Source organism: Denticeps clupeoides, chromosome 18, assembly GCF_900700375.1.
Source record: "Denticeps clupeoides chromosome 18, fDenClu1.1, whole genome shotgun sequence".
In the NCBI taxonomy this organism is placed as follows: Eukaryota; Metazoa; Chordata; class Actinopteri; order Clupeiformes; family Denticipitidae; genus Denticeps; species Denticeps clupeoides.
In genome coordinates this window covers 18,556,852-18,574,045 of record NC_041724.1, presented here as the reverse complement: position 1 = coordinate 18,574,045, position 17,194 = coordinate 18,556,852, and the positions used below count along the sequence as shown (strand labels likewise).

Here is a 17,194-nt window from a genome sequence, read left to right as displayed (position 1 = left end):
CTCTGGATAAGGGCATCTGATAAATGCCGTAAATGTAATGTAAATGTAAATGTAAGAAGAATAAGAAACAAAAGATCCAGGTAACATCAGATGAGTTCAAATACATTACTAAAAATGAATGGAGTCAGATTATCAATTTAAACACAATCTCTGTTGTCTACACTTTACTTTTGGGTTAGTGTGACGCCAAGGCAGCCCTGGACTGGCCAGGTGCTTCCAGTCAAATGCATAAGGGTTCTAATCACCCACAGCTGTTGCTCATTTGGCATGGCTGATTAGAACCTTTTGTATGTTTTTTTTCCCTCACTCCATGGTCCTGCATAGTTCAGGTTCTGCTGCTTTTATGCTGTTGTTTTTCCGACCATCAATTTTGTTGTTCAGCTCCTGATGTCGAGCGTTTGCACCTCCTTCACACCCTGTGAAGGGGTGTGTGGGGACGGTAATTTGCTCAGTGGCACCTTGGCGGTTTGGGATTCAAACCAGCAACCTTCTAAGTGTTGTTTTTCTGGGCTATAAAATGCAAAAAATTGTAAGTGTGAAAAATGTATGAACTTTACATGTTGCCGCCTTAGATGATTAATTTGTGCTATCAATATTGTGTCCCATGCCATCACCTCTGCAGCTCTTGCTCACGGCTCTTTGATTTCTGCACCAGAGGGCCAGCAAACAAGAAACTGACCTTGGGTGGCACCTGACCTTGCTGTATCTGAGTGCTTCAGTGTTATTAGATTGCCAGTGGAAAAGAGCGATGGAGGCAGTGGAAGGTTGAAAAAGCAAGCTAGTCCATTGTGCCCGGGTTTGATGTTCTGTACTCTTTTAGGAAGAAAGAAATGGATAGCTCTGTCTATGGGTGTGAAGTCATTCAGATAGGACCACTGGTGCATCAGAAGGGGATTCAGACTCTCTGAAGTCTTCCTACGATATCAATTTAAAGGCTGGGTTTGGCGTTCGGTAGGGCACTGGCAGACATGGAACTACTGCAGACATGGATTAATTCAAGAAAATGCACAGTGTGCATTTCTAATGTGAAAGTGAAGTGATTGTCATTGTGATACACAGTAGCACAGCACACTTTGCACACAGTGAAATTTTCCCTCTGCTTTTAACCCATCACCTTAGTGAGCAGTGGGCAGCCATGACAGGCTTCCTTAACCACTAGGCCACCACTGCCCCAGCAGTGTCCACCCTTGGTGATCAGTCAGTGGGCCGCCATAACAGGCGCCCGGGGAGCAGCGTGTGGGGATGGTTCTTTGCTCAGTGGCACCTTGGCGGATCAGGATTCGAACCGGCATTCTGATTTCTGGGCCGCTTCCTTAACCGCTAGGCTACCACCGCCCCAGCAGTGTCCACCCTTGGTGATCAGTCAGTGGGCCGCCATGACAGGCGCTCAGGGAGCAGTGTGTGGGGACGGTGCTTTGTTCGGTGACACCTCAATGGCTGGTGGTTCTGGGATTCAAATCAGCAACCTTCTGATTAAGGATCCGCTCCCTCTAGGCCACCACTGCCCAAATGATCCCTTCAGTTGTGTCCCAATGAGTGGCACAGTGGCCTGCATCATCCATAAGTGGAAGAAGTTCAAACCCACCAGGAAACTTCATATACCTTCTCCAACCCAAGTTACTGAATGTCAGTGGAAGCTGCTGTTATCTGTTCTCAGTGTCTATGACAGTGTAGTGACCTGTCACCTGCCCTCAGATCCTCCAAATGTCTCAGTGCTTTCATCCAAAGACCCCAGTGTCTTAGTCTGGCCCTCTTCTGCTTATCTAAATCTCTGCTGTAAGTCAGTACATTTGATCTGATTCCTCTTTCATCAGCAACACATGCCTTCAGAATTTATGGGATTGGGAGAAAGCCACTCTTTATTTAGGCTAATTGGGAAAAGGGGGCTGATGAATTCTGAAATGTAGTGATGCATCATCATGCATAGTCCCTATTGCACAGGCCTGTGGAGGCAGTGCCTGTGACCTGGGTTTGCTTCAGTTGCTCAGGTCTGTGTTCAGAAGCATTATGTGGCAATACAATGAAGTCACCATCAGGCACATATGAGGGGGCAGGAAATGGGTTGGGTGGGGGTGCTTTGAATTTTTGTAATGTAACTGAATTGCACTCTGACTGACCTCTACCCTAAGACCTCTACCTCTAAGAGGTAAGTCTTGGGTGTTCCACCTGAAGGCTGATTTTAGGGCACAAAACCCCCCTCACCATGACAAGGTTATTGCCCCTTCAAGGGGGAAACTACAAAAATAAAACAAAATATTCCTCCACAGATTATAACTATAGCATAACATTAACCTTAATTGAATGGCATATTTCAAATATATTCAAACCCATCAATGACTCCTCTCACTATTGCCAAAAAACTAAAGGGTTTGGCATAGGTGAAAAAAGGATGCATCTAACAGCATTAAGTTTTCCCTTTGTGAGCTGCTGGGGTGGAAAGTGAACAAGATTTACTTCGTGTCTGGGTCCTCCAGTCAGCTCTATGCAACAGACAGACTGACCAATGTTGCCAGACATACAATCATTTTTGTATTTGTACCATAATTTTACACTGTACACTGTACAAGCAGGATGCTTGTTTAAGAGGACATTGCCAGCCTGGTCATACTGAATGATGACACCTTTCTATGTATGACGGAAAGCAACAGAATATTATAATAAAAAACTTATTTGCCTAAACAGGAGTGCATAAATAACAGTAATGGCTGAGGCACAACAGAGACAATAATACATTTAACTAGACACCACAACAACATTCTATACCAGGAGAGGGAAGGGTGGGAATGACATGATGTCCACATGTGGAGAGCTATGGAGACCGTTCAGAGTGAATGAAAATCACTCTCATTGACATGTAATAGGCAGCAGCTTCTTTTGTGCCATACTCCCTTAGTGTGGATCTCTGCAGACTGGAGATAGGTATGGGTGAGAGAGTTTAAAAGACATTCTGAGATCCTCATCGTCGCAGATTGGAGCCTCAGTCCTCCGAGGGCGATGAATGAGGGTGGATGATTTGATGGGGGATTGAGCCAAATCCACTGCCTGGCTGGCCCACTGATCCCAAGTCTAGCAGCTCCATATGTCATAATGCCCTTGAAATGGTGATTTGTTAAAAAAACACCATAATCATTTATCATCGTGCCCCATGGACTGGGAGACCTTTCAAAGGCAAGCAGCATTATGCAGTATGTGCATGTCTCCACAATAGGCCTGTTGCTGGTGTTATTGGTTTGGGGTGGGGGTTGTTCCGATGTTGGTGTGATGTGTTTTTGCTGGCTGGGAAAATGGCTTTAAAACTGATATGCATTATGAAAGGCCAGCAATGTGAAGGTCAGCACCATGAATAGCTTCTCTTTATTTTTATTAAGAACTTCTTTTAATGCATGCAAGCCAGCCACTGGGGACGCATGTGACAGTGTATTTCTTGGGGGCGGTCACAAGCCCAGGTAAATAAGGAGGGTTGCATCAGGAAGGGCATCTGGCATAAAACTTTTGCCAGGTCAAATTTGTGGACATTTGTGGCGATTGAAGGTGACAACATGTTTAGATGCATGGAATAATTCAGGTACTGGCTGGAACAGGATTCGGAGCATTAAGGCTGTAAACAACTAAATCCTGGTCGATTATTTTATAGATTATCTTAAAATAAGAAAAAAAAAATCAATGAATGAATTTCTTGTGTGTGTGTTTGACAGCAGCCCAAAATATTTCAGAGGCAATACAAATGTAGATGTTTACCATCTACATAGAGCAAGATCAATGCCATTAAAGGTAATAAAATTACCTTGCATACTTAATGTTGTAATAATACTTATATTCCTTTTAACCATAGACTTCAAATGTAAGGATGTGGTACATAGTTAATTAAATCAAATCTTATTAACTCACTTATATGTTTATATCTTATAAGATGAAGAGTGTCCTTCAAACTTGCAGTACACCATTGTCAGTAGTGGAGGGGATAATTGTGATGATCCTATAGATAACCTGTTTATTTTGATATATATTTATTATCTGTGAAGTTGTTCATCTCTGACCCATCTGTTCCTAAGCAACATTATTCAGCAGCAGCTGGCCAGAGTAAAGCAATGGAATAAGGTGGAATGATATATAAAGAGGTTAGTCAGTCATGAAATTTATTTCAAAATCTCGGTAGGAGGTGCCTATAAATTTATGTGCATTAAGGCCCAAGCAAAAACATCAGCAAACCTGTCATCTTTGTGGGTGCATGAGGGGTAACACTCTACTTTTATCAGGAAAGGGGCCTGCAGCATCAACCATAATCTGTACATTTAAAGAATGTTTCTCAGTAATGCATGTAATAACCAGCATATTACCCTGGAGCGTCATTAATAATGAGGTGCCAGAAAACATGCCATGTAGCTGTGCAATTTGAGGAATATTGGAAGAAGTGAAGAAACATTTCTTTTATACACATTTGTCTCACATCTGAAATGGTGTCTTATAAAGGTTTGTCATGCTGTGAAATGTTAGAATTTAGAGAATTTGTTGTTCATTTATATTCTTTTTGATTGTAAAAATAATTAATCATGAGCATTTCAGTGTCTACAGTGTATTGAGTGCATCATTAACCCAATGAAGCAATGCCGCCTTCTGAAATATTGATCACTATTGCTTCAAAAGAACATTTGTGGTGCTGGCCATGTTGAACTGGTAAAAGATGCTGGGCAGAATTGTAATTTGGTCTCTCATTTCAGGCAGATTCAATTCTGTTTATTGTACGTGCAGTGACCACAGAAAACTGGCATGCCACGTGCCAACTCTTTCTGGCTTCATAATGAGTGAAAGACTGCAGTGCTCCCATGAATAACTTGGGGTGAAACAAAAGTGCACATTTAATAGCTTCCATTGAGCCACACTGTAAGACCTGTCTCTCCGATCCAGCAGTAGTGGAACGGGCACATGATAAACCATTCAACCAAGAGGACAAATCAACATAGAACAGGTATAAATCCAAGGCTCAACCTGGAGCTCTCAGGTGTGTATTTGTGTAATTCGGTGGCCATTGGCCAGTCCTGACATCGTTTCTGATGTCAAATCCACTGAAGCAGAAGCGGCTCTGCTACCAAACTGTCAGGCTGATTTCTGTGGTAGAATTTCTTCCTAGACTAATGAAGGCAAATAATTTGGAGATGTCTTTATGATTTATCAGTAGAAGCGTAAAAGCAGTAGTGATTCACACCAGCCCCAATAGTGCACCCTACTCCCCGTCCCCTGCACCCTACTCCCTGCACCCTGTCCCATTCTGTTTCCAGCTATATTTCCTGCAGTAGAGCTAGAGTGCACTCCTGTCTGTCGTCCTTCTACTGAGGAGGCAGGTTATTTCTCTAATGACCTTCCTGCACAAGCATTTCACAGAACACAGACTATTAACATTTTACATCTAATTTACATTTCTTGAAGGCGCTTCCAGCGTATGTCCAATTGGCAGGAACATTTTCCTGATAGGAAACGATTTCAGTTGCTTCCATTGCATTCTGTGTAGTGTTTTAACATTAGTACAGTATATTACATGAGTCAAGTGACCTTTTCGTGAGGTCATTGTTCTTCTCCTGAAGCTTTAAGCTGAGCAAGACATTTTGTATGCAGGCACAAAACACACGCTTCTACATGGCAGTATAGCACAGGTAAATCACTTTTCTAAGCTGTGGACACCATTTACATGACAAAAATGTTGTCTGATAATCACAATATCAGTGATACATGTTTGTTTACATTCATAAACACACAACAAGGACTCAAGCCCCAAAATGGAAATGGCTTACGCCCAATGAGATTAAATTCTCCAAGACCAAGCCATTTTCCCACTAAAAATGTCTCATTTAGACAATTTAAGAGCACAACCTTCTGATGTGAAGGTTGCCCAGATGACACAGACTGCGCAGAGCTACTGGGAGAGGAGAAGAGAATGATGAACTTAAATTATCCATATTAATCATATGGCAATGGCACAAAAAAAAGACAGAACAGACACAGGATTGAGAGGGACACAAAAGGACACTGGTGGCTTTTCAGAGGTCAGGCTGAAAAATATTTCAAATTTCAAGGGTTTTTGCACTGAGACAGACAGACACACACACCCACAGAAACCCACACTCACCACAGAGTGCATTATAACATTCGTTTAGAAAATTCAAATTGAATTTGATCAAACCCAGACAGTTCAGCTGCGATTAACTTATTAATTATGAACGGTAATCCATGGCCTGTGCATTACACGCTTGTCCTCTCCCAGACTGAAAACAGTCGGTGAAATGAACAAGGAACAGGTAGTTATTTTTTACATTAAATTAAATGACATAACTGAAGCATTGGGGATACCAGTGGGGTATTAGTTGCACTTTAAACTCCATTAACAGCCATCTATTTGTACATCAGGGAAGTGTATTTATAATGAGTGTCACAGGAGAATTTCTCTTACATAAATGAAGTTTACTGGAATTTAGAGTTATTTGCTTCTGCTGTGCTACTTTCCTTGTGAATATTCATGAAATGAATATGCCTACGGACTGTACATCATATTATGCATAAATCACTGTGTGTTGATCGCTACACACTAAGCATTGGGCTTATTTGCTAGGTCAAAGGATTTTATAGAAATAATTTGAAACATAATCATCAGGCTCCTCCCATTTTACTCTCTTTTTATGAAAACATCATTAAAGTTTCTCTTCTCTAGGATAATTATAACTACCAAGCAGTTCTTTTTGGTTCAATTTGTTTATGTAAATCCACATATCGCTTTGTCTGAAAATAAATGAACATGTTAACCTTTTTGAATATTGATTAGTTTGTACAAGTTCTTCTCTGCCATCTGTCACATGTGCAGTTGTTTTGATAGAAACGTCATCATATCGTGACAGCTCCCTGCGTGAGTTGAGTGATTCCCCTTTAATGAAGGCCCAGTGCGCTGCTCCCCCTCCCATGGAGCCATCTCTGCCAACGTTATTTAAATGGGGGCGGGCTTACACTACAGATCAGATTGTTAAGGTGAGGTTCCGACCCTGAGAGGAGGTGTTGAAAGTCCCAGAGGACCATCCATCATGGCTTCTCGAGAAGGAATTACTGCTGTGAAAGCTTTGAGTAGAAGAAGGGAAACTGTTGTGTAAGTGTTGTATATTTAAGAATTAAGAATTGCTGCTTCAGTTTGCTACTTTGTGTTACATTCATATCCTCACAGATGTGTGTGTGTGTGTGTGTGTGTGTGTGTGTGTGTGTGTTGGGCTATGGTGGTGTGAGACTAATTGAAATGAGAGGCGATGTTCGAGTCTCTGCCAGTGCTGCTGTGCCATTTTTCAGGGTGACTTCACTGCTCTCAAACACCATCTATCTGGGCCTGGTGACGGAGAAAGCCCGTACTACCCTCCCCTTGATTAATGGCCACGCCTCCTGTACCACACATAAGTCCTCCTTAAGTCATGTGACTGCCTGGAATAGTAACTAGAGGCTAATGGCTCTTCTTCCACCACGGGGCACCAGATCATCAAGATTTGACACACATTGTGACACACTTGCTTGATGGAGGTGTTGTGAAAAAGGAACCAGGACTATCCACAACTTTTGCTTGACAGAAAATGACCAAAAAAAAAAAGCCAGCTGGGTTACTAGCAGTTGCTATGGCAACAGTCAGTGCCGTTCCTGCAGTAGTGCTTGAGCGGCCGAATACAGTGAGAGAAGAGCAAGATTTGACATTCATGTTGGCCGAGATGAAGGCAGTGATGAAATGGCAGTTTCTTACATCATTCAGTACATCTTGTCGCTGTGGACCAAGCAGTTATGAACAAATAAAAAATCACTTCTTTTCTTTCTTTTTGACATGGGTGTCTAGCTCCAGTGTTGAGGGTACTAGTGAGTGGGAAACACTGTTATATTGCGCTCATCTGAATAGGTTCTTCATTTTGAAATTAAATGCAGGGAACCAGACCTAGAGGAATTGAGTTTGGTGCTCAATTGAGTTTGGATGTGTTTTCTTTTCTTGGAGCTTGTTTTTCACTGGGGAACATTTATCATGCATGAATGTGATTCGATTGGTCGACTCAACTTTTGGTCAGAAGGAATTCAAGTAAGGTAACAAAACAAAATGGAGTACTTAAGTAGTGGCCTAAATCCTAGAGACGGTAAGGTACAAGACTTTACCTTTCACTGTGAATGTAAAGTATGATTGTAATTGTAAATCTGGTTGTAAAGTATGTAATGTGAAAGATCTCCTCAGATATCTGATCAGAGGAACTCTCAGATGTCTTGTCACAGTTTCTGTTCTCCAGCAGCAGTTCATCACACCTGAAAAACCAGAATAACTGGCCCCAATGAGCTTTTAATGAGCTCTAAATCAGTGTACCTGAACTGTGACCTGCTCTCCTGCATGCATTCAGCTTTTTTTATCCCCTCCTCACCTGATCCAGATAATGATGGTTCTTCATAATGATCTGATCAGATGGATCAGGACAGTGAAAACCTGAAACTGAGCGGAAAAGCAACCTTTTACACATTCCTGCCAACGTGCCTGATCACATTTTGGACATTGAATGGTATTGATAGGTAATAAAAAAAAAATGACTGTGTGATTTGAAAACTGTAAAGTTGAGTGCAGTAGAGAGGAGGCATTGGGGTCTGTGGCTATGGAAGACCACAACTTTACACTCAGATGCTTTCTTATTCGGCCCTGTGGTTTCAGACGGCTCTTTTGTGGTCATAGGACACTGGGACTGGCTGGACGAATGGAAGCATCATGTAATCAGCCAGAAGCTGCTCTGTCCTACAGTGGCATTAACATCTGAAATTAGATTTTTCCCTCCTGCACATTTTCTTTTTTCCCTTTGTTCCTGAGTTCTTGTGTAATGCTATTGGTCATGCTGTAGATACGTTTGATCACTTATGTATTTCATGCAAAAGATCATTATTGAGGATTAAGGATGAAACAGTTATGTTCTCAGTGACTCAATGTACATTCATTTGCTTATTCCACAAAGAATATGCACTGCACCATATTTGAAAACAGATTAGAAGCTCTCTTCTGGAGCGTCTCCACAGTGTTACTGAGGAATTTGCATCACAAACAAGAAACTCACTTCTTCAGCATTTTCTCAAGTACTGAAGACAGTCTTAAAATACAGTTTTGTTTTGAAATGGATCATGTGCCCAAATGGGAATAAACTGCTGGTAAAGGGGTTAGAAATAAAATGGCTTTGCCAGCAGAATTAATTCACACTTCCTGTCTGTATGAAGTAACTCATAATTCTGAGTATTCAATTTGTGGCCTTTGCGCTCATCCCACTCCTTTCCCTTCCTGTTTTTTTCAGTAGTGGGAGTAGTACAGTCCCAGTTGAGTATAATATGTCGCTGGGGTATCATCTACTCAACAACTCCACAAACACACTGGGTGCTTTATGTGTCTATGAGTAGAGTGTGGGTCAGCTCCACCCCCATTACACACACACACACAGTGCCATACAGAGCTCAGAGTCTCTCTATTCAGCCTGGGCTACAGCCGAGGGGGAAGTTGGCCCTCTTTTGTTGTTTGGGGAGGGGAAGAAATTTTATGCAGGCTGTCAAGGCAGTGATTGTGTGGGGCTCTTTTAAACTCCTCTCCCAGCCCCCACCGCGTGCGGAGCTCAGACTCTTGGCGGCTGCCGTGGACACACAGTCAGCCTTGTTAGAAAAAAAGTGCAAAGACCCGGTCCAGAGAGAGAAACCACCAGTCCGAGTTTTGGTTTTGTATACAATCTGCAGTGAGTTGAATAATGATATTCTTACTAAAACTTCACATCAGGGCATGACCTGACATGGAGGCTTAACTTAAAAGTCACATATTGACATTTTTACTGCATGAATCAATGAAAGTCCCAGACATCCCAGAATTCTTTTAATTATAATTTGGGCCTGTCAGTATGACAGACCATTAACTATTGTGCTGGGAATACATTTTTGGCTCTCTGAGGGTACCCCTTGAAGCTGGTGCCACCAACGGGGGTTTGGAAAACCCGGAAGACTGGGAAAAAGACAAAAAAGAACATGTGTTACGTTCGAGGCTGCCACACTAAGACCGTGAAACGCACAGAAACAACATGAAATATTGTTTATTTTGCTAGGTCGTACGGGCCGCCCACAAATCGGGTTCAAAGTTTAAAAAGTATGATTTACTATTGTGCTTTATTGTGATACTATTGTGATTTACTAAGACCTTAAAACGCACAAAAGAAACATGACATATCGAATGCTTAGTTGGGACCTACGGGACGGCCACAATCCGGGACTTGAAAAAAAACATTTATTTTAGCATTTGCGCTGAGACGGTTCAGCGCACATACACGCATTTCATGTCGGATCATGCAGCTTTTATTTACGCATGGTTTGACTTATGGCTTGGTTTGGTTGGATTTACGGTCCATGCGCAATTCCCTAAAAAGCATTTTCGGAACGTGTTTATTATTCTAGTCTAAAATTTGACTTTTTTGGACACTGTTGGACTCCAGATGGGTAGACATACAAAGTTGATGTTGTTTTGTAGATCTCGCCAAGACTGACGTTTTGACATATGGCTTGTTTCTGTCTGACGTACAGATCACGCACAATTTTGAAAAAACCAAAAAGTGTCAATGGGTGAAAAAAAAATAAAAAATTCAGCCACTTTTTCGGCACTTAATGCGGGTCGTACCGAAGCACGCACACTGGCAAGCTATACGTCAAAAATGAATACTTTATTGTGTGAGGTGTAATATTACTTTTATAAGCGATCGGACTGGGTGTGGCCGAGCTATTAATGCTCAAACAGGGTCAATTCCCCATTGGAATGCATTGAATGCTAATTTTAGCATTGGTAGCATTTGTAAAATGGGGCCCCTTCAAGTAGTACTAATTCAATGTAATCTTAAACCAGCCACTTCATTAAGATGCCTGCTCAATCAGCCACATTATTAAGACCGCCCGGTCCTTCAGCCACTTTATTAGGAACACCTGGTTCTATTACACTTTAGTTAACATGCAAATTTTTGAACATGCTCCAAATGTCACCAAATTTAATGTGATGTGTCTTGGCCACGCCCTGTTTGCATTTTTGATGTTAACATGCTAGCATAAGCATCCTAACATGCAAATCTTACAGCTTACACCAGCTCTGGAGGTCATGCCCGCTACTACGACCAATGCTACAAACAGGCCCATCAACATTTCCATGGAATTTTGGTTTCTAGTTAAACCTTTACTGCTGTATCAGTCAGCTCCCTCTCCATGATGCATTTATGTGGTCTGGTTTTGAGCCCTTCTTAAATAAATTATATATTAATTCACCATATGAGCTGATATTAACATCAGCTCATCAATATTAAAATTTATTAATGTTTAGAAAACTGGTGGAGAGTCTAATGATCCTCCCAGGGGCGATTGCAGAGTGATGACCCCGCCCCTTCCTGAGCGGCCAAGAGTCTTGATGGAGTCACTGTGACTCCGTAGCGTGTGTGTGTGTGTGTGTGTGTGTGTGTGTGCACATGCAAGTTTGGCGAGTGTGTTCCCTGAGTGAGTGTAACCTTTCTTTTCCCCGTCTCAATTTCATTTGCCCCAAGTAAAGATCTATATGTTCGTCTGTCCAGTTTAAATAAAATGTTTTTTTTTTTTTTTGTTCAAAGCACCTGAGCCTGGATTCTCTCTTTCTTTGTCTTCGTGACACTGAGATGCATGTGCTGACATTTTATTTCCATTTGGACTGAACAAAATAAATATTGGAAAAATCTTTATTAATTATTATTAATTTATTATGAATCAGATTAGATGAGATCAGATGATGTGATTCTTATGTTGTTGTCTTGATAATGTGGGATCGTGTTGTCACTGTAAGTTAAGTAACTGTAAGTTAGTGGGTGGGTGGAATGTGTGAGGGCTGGCAGAGAACAGGGACATGACTAGGGAGCTGGTGCCATTGCTGGAGAAGTGGAAGACCGTGCAAGTGCCAGACCGTGCTCTAAGTTCTGGTCAGCTGTCAGGGGTTGGACCTCTTTCCTTCACTGGGGCAGTGCTGGACTTTAATAATCTAATGCTTCGTTTTGGAAGAAACATTGTTCCACTCATCCCTGACGTAGTAGAGATGAAGGCAGCAAATACAGCGGTGACGTCCCCGCTGAGGTGACGTCCCTGCAACAACAGGCAACAAAAGGCAGTGGTGGCCTGGTGGTTAAGGAAGCGCCCCCATAATCAGAAGGTTGCCGGTTCAAATCCCGATCTGCCAAGGTGCCACTGAGGTGCCGCTGAGCAAAGCACCGTCCCCACACACTGCTCCCCGGGCGCCTGTCATGGCTGCCCACTGCTCACTCAGGGTGATGGGTTAAATGCAGAGGACGAATTTCACTGTGTGCACCGTGTGCTGTGCTGCTGTGTATCACATATGACAATCACTACACTTCACACTTCACTTCACTTTAATCACTGGACAAAGGGGGCAGAGTCAGGGTGAGAGCCTGGGAACTAAGGAGACCGTTACAGAACTGTGGCAAAGGAGCTGTGAGGGGCTTCACTCGAGAGATATGGACATTTTTGCTGCCTGGGACGAGGATTGTAGATCAACACTGCTGAGGCTGTCCCTGTTCGTCAGACGGTAGACAGAGGCATTACTGAGCCCTCATGCAGCCTGTGGGCAGCACCGGCAGTTTTGGTTTCAAAAAGATGGCAGTTGTCACCTGCCATTTTTTTAGACTTGTATAGAAACTGTAGAACATTTTGTCTTGTAGGACTCACCTACAGCCTTGTACATTGTGCCTTTAGATCTCACAGGGCTTGAAATACTAGACATATAAACCCAAAATCTGAGTATTGAGGAGTGGAAGAGGATTTGAGTTGCAACCTGTGAAGCTCTAGTGAACTCCATTCCCAAGAGCGTTAAGGCAGTGGAAAAATTGGTGGCCACTCAAAATACTGACACTTTGGGCACAATTTGGACATTTTCATTAGGGGCGTGTTCACTTTTACTAATAGCAGTTTAGATATTAATGACTGCGCATTTGAGGGAACGGCATGATTACTCTGTTATACAAACTGTACACTGACTACTCTACATGGTGTGTAAAAAATGTAGTGTTGTCCCAAGGAAAAACATTACAAATGCGTATTCCCATGATGAAAGTGAAAGTGAAGTAATTGTCAGTGTGAAACACTGCAGATAAATAAAAGATAAAGTGAAGTGATTGTCACATGTGATGCACAGCACACGGTGCACACAGTGAAATTTGTCCTCTGCATTTAACCCATCACCCTGAGTGAGCAGTGGGCAGCCATGACAGGCGCCCGGGGAGCAGTGTGTGGGGACGGTGCTTTGCTCAGTGGCACCTCAGTGGCACCTTGGCAGATCGGGATTCGAACCGGCAACCTTCTGATTACGGGGCCGCTTCCTTAACCGCTAGGCCACCACTGCTAGGCCACCACTGCCCCTGCAGCACAGCACACGGTGCACACTGTGTAATATGTCCTTTGCTTTTAACCATCACCCTGAGTGAGCAGTGGGCAGCCATGACAGGCCCCCGGGGAGCAGTGTGTGGGGACGGTGCTTTGCTCTGTGGCACCTCAGAGGCACCTTCTGATTACGGGGCCGCTTTCTTACCCGCTAGGCCACCACCGCTCCAATGTTCCCTTTGGTTGTGTCTGGGTTCTGTGTGTTAAGAGCGCATCTTTTCACAGGTTTCCTCCCGACCACTGAACACTCCGCCTTCCACAAGGGTGCTGTAGAAGGGACCATCTGTTGACACATTTGTCTTCTGCTCCACTTCCTGCTACAGCTCCTTTCCTGCTGCTCCTTTATCAATAATCAGCCAGTTGGCCTTTTTCAAAGACCACACTGTGTGTTTACACAGCGCCTTCATGCATTTCGCTCCCAGCCTGAGTACATGTGTGCTCTGCTAACATTATACAGTGTGTGCAGATTCTGTTCTCTTTCAATGGTTCAGACTTTTTCAGTTTTACGTCCGTTATTTCAGTCCCGAGCCAAAGACTTTTTAATCAGCGTTTATCAGTGGAACATTTTAAGAAATGCACATCATGATAGTTCTGTCGACAAACCCTTCTTTTGTCTCGATTCAATCAAGATATGATTCATCCTCATTTAAAAATGCAGAAGTATGCGCATGTGAGGAGGCCAAGAATCTGGGGATGTTGCTCCTGTAGCAGGAGGATTTAAAGTATTCTTTTAGGCCAGAACGGAGTAGATTTGAGATGGTACCATGCAGTAAAATAAGCTATTTTTTATGTTATTGAAATCATCCAGATATCGGTGGTTGCCTGACTGAGCATATGTTGTAATTGGTTTTCTAGCAAGAAAATTCTATATCCGTTTGGTGAATGAACTTGTTCTCACCCTGCATCAAGTAACGCTGAATGTTTAATTAATTTCCATTTAATTTTATTTTACTCATCACATGGGTTCATTTTAAGAAAACCTTCACAACAGAGCTCTGAAGGGTCCAGATTCAACATCATTGATTTTTGTACCAACCTGAGCATTGCAGGAGACTTCCATTGTTTTAGATAGATTAAAACTGGGTTTTCCTCATGATTATAAAAACTGCAGTTCATTATATGTTTATTATGACAGAAGCATGAACTCCAGACAGATATAGTGTGTATTTAATATCTAAATATGACTTTGTTTACATGTCACACTTAATGTTGCAATGGCACTGCAGTTCCCCTTAAACCTGACACTCAGAGGCCAAACAAGCCAATATCATTATTAATGAGAGTCGTCATAAATCCTCAATTTTTATCCACATGCATGATTAATACATCTTCATGATTAAATGTCTCCTATTTGCCTCACAGCAGAGAGTAAACATGAAATAGATTTCCTTTTTATTCATTTATTAACTGTCAGAAGTGAAGAGTGACAGGATATTCCTTGATCATTGCAGATATGTTCGTAGTTGAATTATTAACTCTGAAGATAAATAACAAATGCAGAAGCCTCACAATTTCTATGTCACTGGCTGTTTCTGAGGCAGTCGGCCTGATGTCATGGGCAAGGTCACACCCAAGGTTGGTAAGATCTATTGATCTATTCTGTTTCATGGAAGAAGAAACAGCATGACCAACCATGGTGAGATGATGGTCAGCAGCTGGTTGAAGCCCAGTGTCATTACTGTAGTACTATCTTGCCATTTTTGGATAAAAACACATCAATTACATGAGAGTGAAGCTGTGGCTGTCATTGGCATTGACTGTAGAACATTTCCTTTCTCCAGGGTTCCTCAGTACTGGTGACCAGGCCGCTAAAGGCAACTATGGATTATTGGACCAGATTCAGGCTCTCCGATGGATAAGTGAGAACATTGCTGACTTTGGAGGAGACTCCAATCGTATCACCGTCTTTGGATCCGGAATTGGTGCCTCCTGTGTCAGTCTCCTCACCCTGTCCCATCACTCTGAAGGTAGGCGCTGATTTATTTTAAAGATAACTGTAACTGTACTGTACTCTATAAGTACAGATCGATTAACTAGATTTTTTTTTGTTGAAACTGCATTATGAGCACAAGCCAATCCTTATTAATCGTTATTAGTGCTGTTATTGATGCTGTTAATATTATTCATTAAATAGGACTAGATGTGTTGATAAATGATATGAGATTTTGTATATTCACTTAAGCTTTGCAATTTGGTGTGTTTTCAGTTAATTTCGAGATGTGGAAATGGAGAAAGTGTAGAAAAAAATGAATACTGCCATGATTAGAACATAACTATATGTATGTCCCATATAAAGAGCCGTCTGCCATCTTGGATGCTGCCTGCTCATTGCTGGTTTTTCACACTCACTGCTGCTAGCTTTCTAAATCCTTGATTGACTATTGCTATACGACTGTCTATACCTTGACAATTCTGTCGGATTCTCCCTGCCCGATTGCTTGACACAAATGTTGCCACCCAGTAGTGGTGTCCCTGGAAGTGAAATGTGTGGAGGATTCAGAAGTCTATCAGTGAATCTATTTGACTTTCAGTTCATCTTAAATGTAAGTAAACCATGTTTAATTTTTTTTGTAATTCTGAATATTATTTCATTATTTCATCCTTTATGCCTTTACACAGACATTTAAATCAAATATATGAATACTATTTCTATTAAGTTGTGTGTGTCTGGTTTTGTAGTGTCAGTGATTTTCTTATATTTTACTCTTGCCACATATAACCATTTCTTTTTTTTTTTATAGGACAGCCATAGAACAAAGATGAAGAACTCAGCTTTTCTTTAGACTTGTTTGAGATTTTTGCGGATTGGTGGTTTATTTGGATTTGCATGACTAACATGAATATAAAATTGAGAGCATCTTGGTTTAGGTACTTGTTAGGCATTATTGTAACAATTATTTATTTTTGGCAAAAATACATTTGGCAGGATTTGAACATAATCAGTATATTAGTACATAATATCAGCATGACTGAAAAAATGTCTGAATTCATTTTTTTTATCTGTATTTCTATATGATTTTTTCATTATTATTTCAGTCACTAGTTGATGTGTGAACTGAACTCTTGCCACGTTGTATGTTTTTTTAATAAATACATGATTCAATAAATTACTTTTTTGTCTCCTTTTTGATTTGGCAAAATTGTCTACTCAATACAGGTTTAAACATTGCAGTGACTAGTTCTTGAATATAAATGTGATATATAATATTATTAACTTAAATTAAAGCATGATGAGGAAGATAACATTTGTTTTTAAATATGAGCTAAGGATGACTAATTTCGAAAACTGACAGATTGATTGATTTCTTCTGCAATACTTTTGCATTAATTAATACAAGGAGATTGTACAGATTTTGGTGTTATATGTTTATCTAGAGCAGATATAAAAGACAAATATTCTCACATTTTCAGCCTAGTCTTTAGGGTTCTTGGCAATCTACCATCCGACACATTTTATGTACAGCCATAAACACAACATAATCTAACACAACCTAATGTCATTTTAGTCTTTGACTGAAATCCGTCTTCTCAGTTGCAGTGCACTCGTGGACTCTTCAGGGGAATATGTACAAATGTTGTATAATGTTTGTATAAAAGCCCATCTTACTACTGTTGTGGGTAACTGCACATTAGATGACGTTTGGCAGGTTTAATGTTTAGCAGCCTGGATGTATAAAGAACTGTATTTATTAATTTATCAGATTTATTAATTTATATGTCCGTAAGCAGTCCACATAAC

The 17,194-nt window shown here is 41.4% G+C and overlaps 1 protein-coding gene across 5 annotated transcripts in view; it reads left to right on the top strand.

The window, feature by feature from the left end:
* The window catches only part of nlgn3a (neuroligin 3a), a 121,310-nt gene that overhangs the window by 74,747 nt on the left and 29,369 nt on the right, over positions 1-17,194 (top strand). For all 5 annotated transcript variants that reach the window (XM_028959833.1, XM_028959831.1, XM_028959830.1 and 2 more), the window contains one exon: positions 15,237-15,422. In XM_028959833.1, the coding sequence (XP_028815666.1) occupies positions 15,237-15,422 (186 nt within the window). The remainder of the gene's footprint in view (positions 1-15,236; positions 15,423-17,194) is intronic.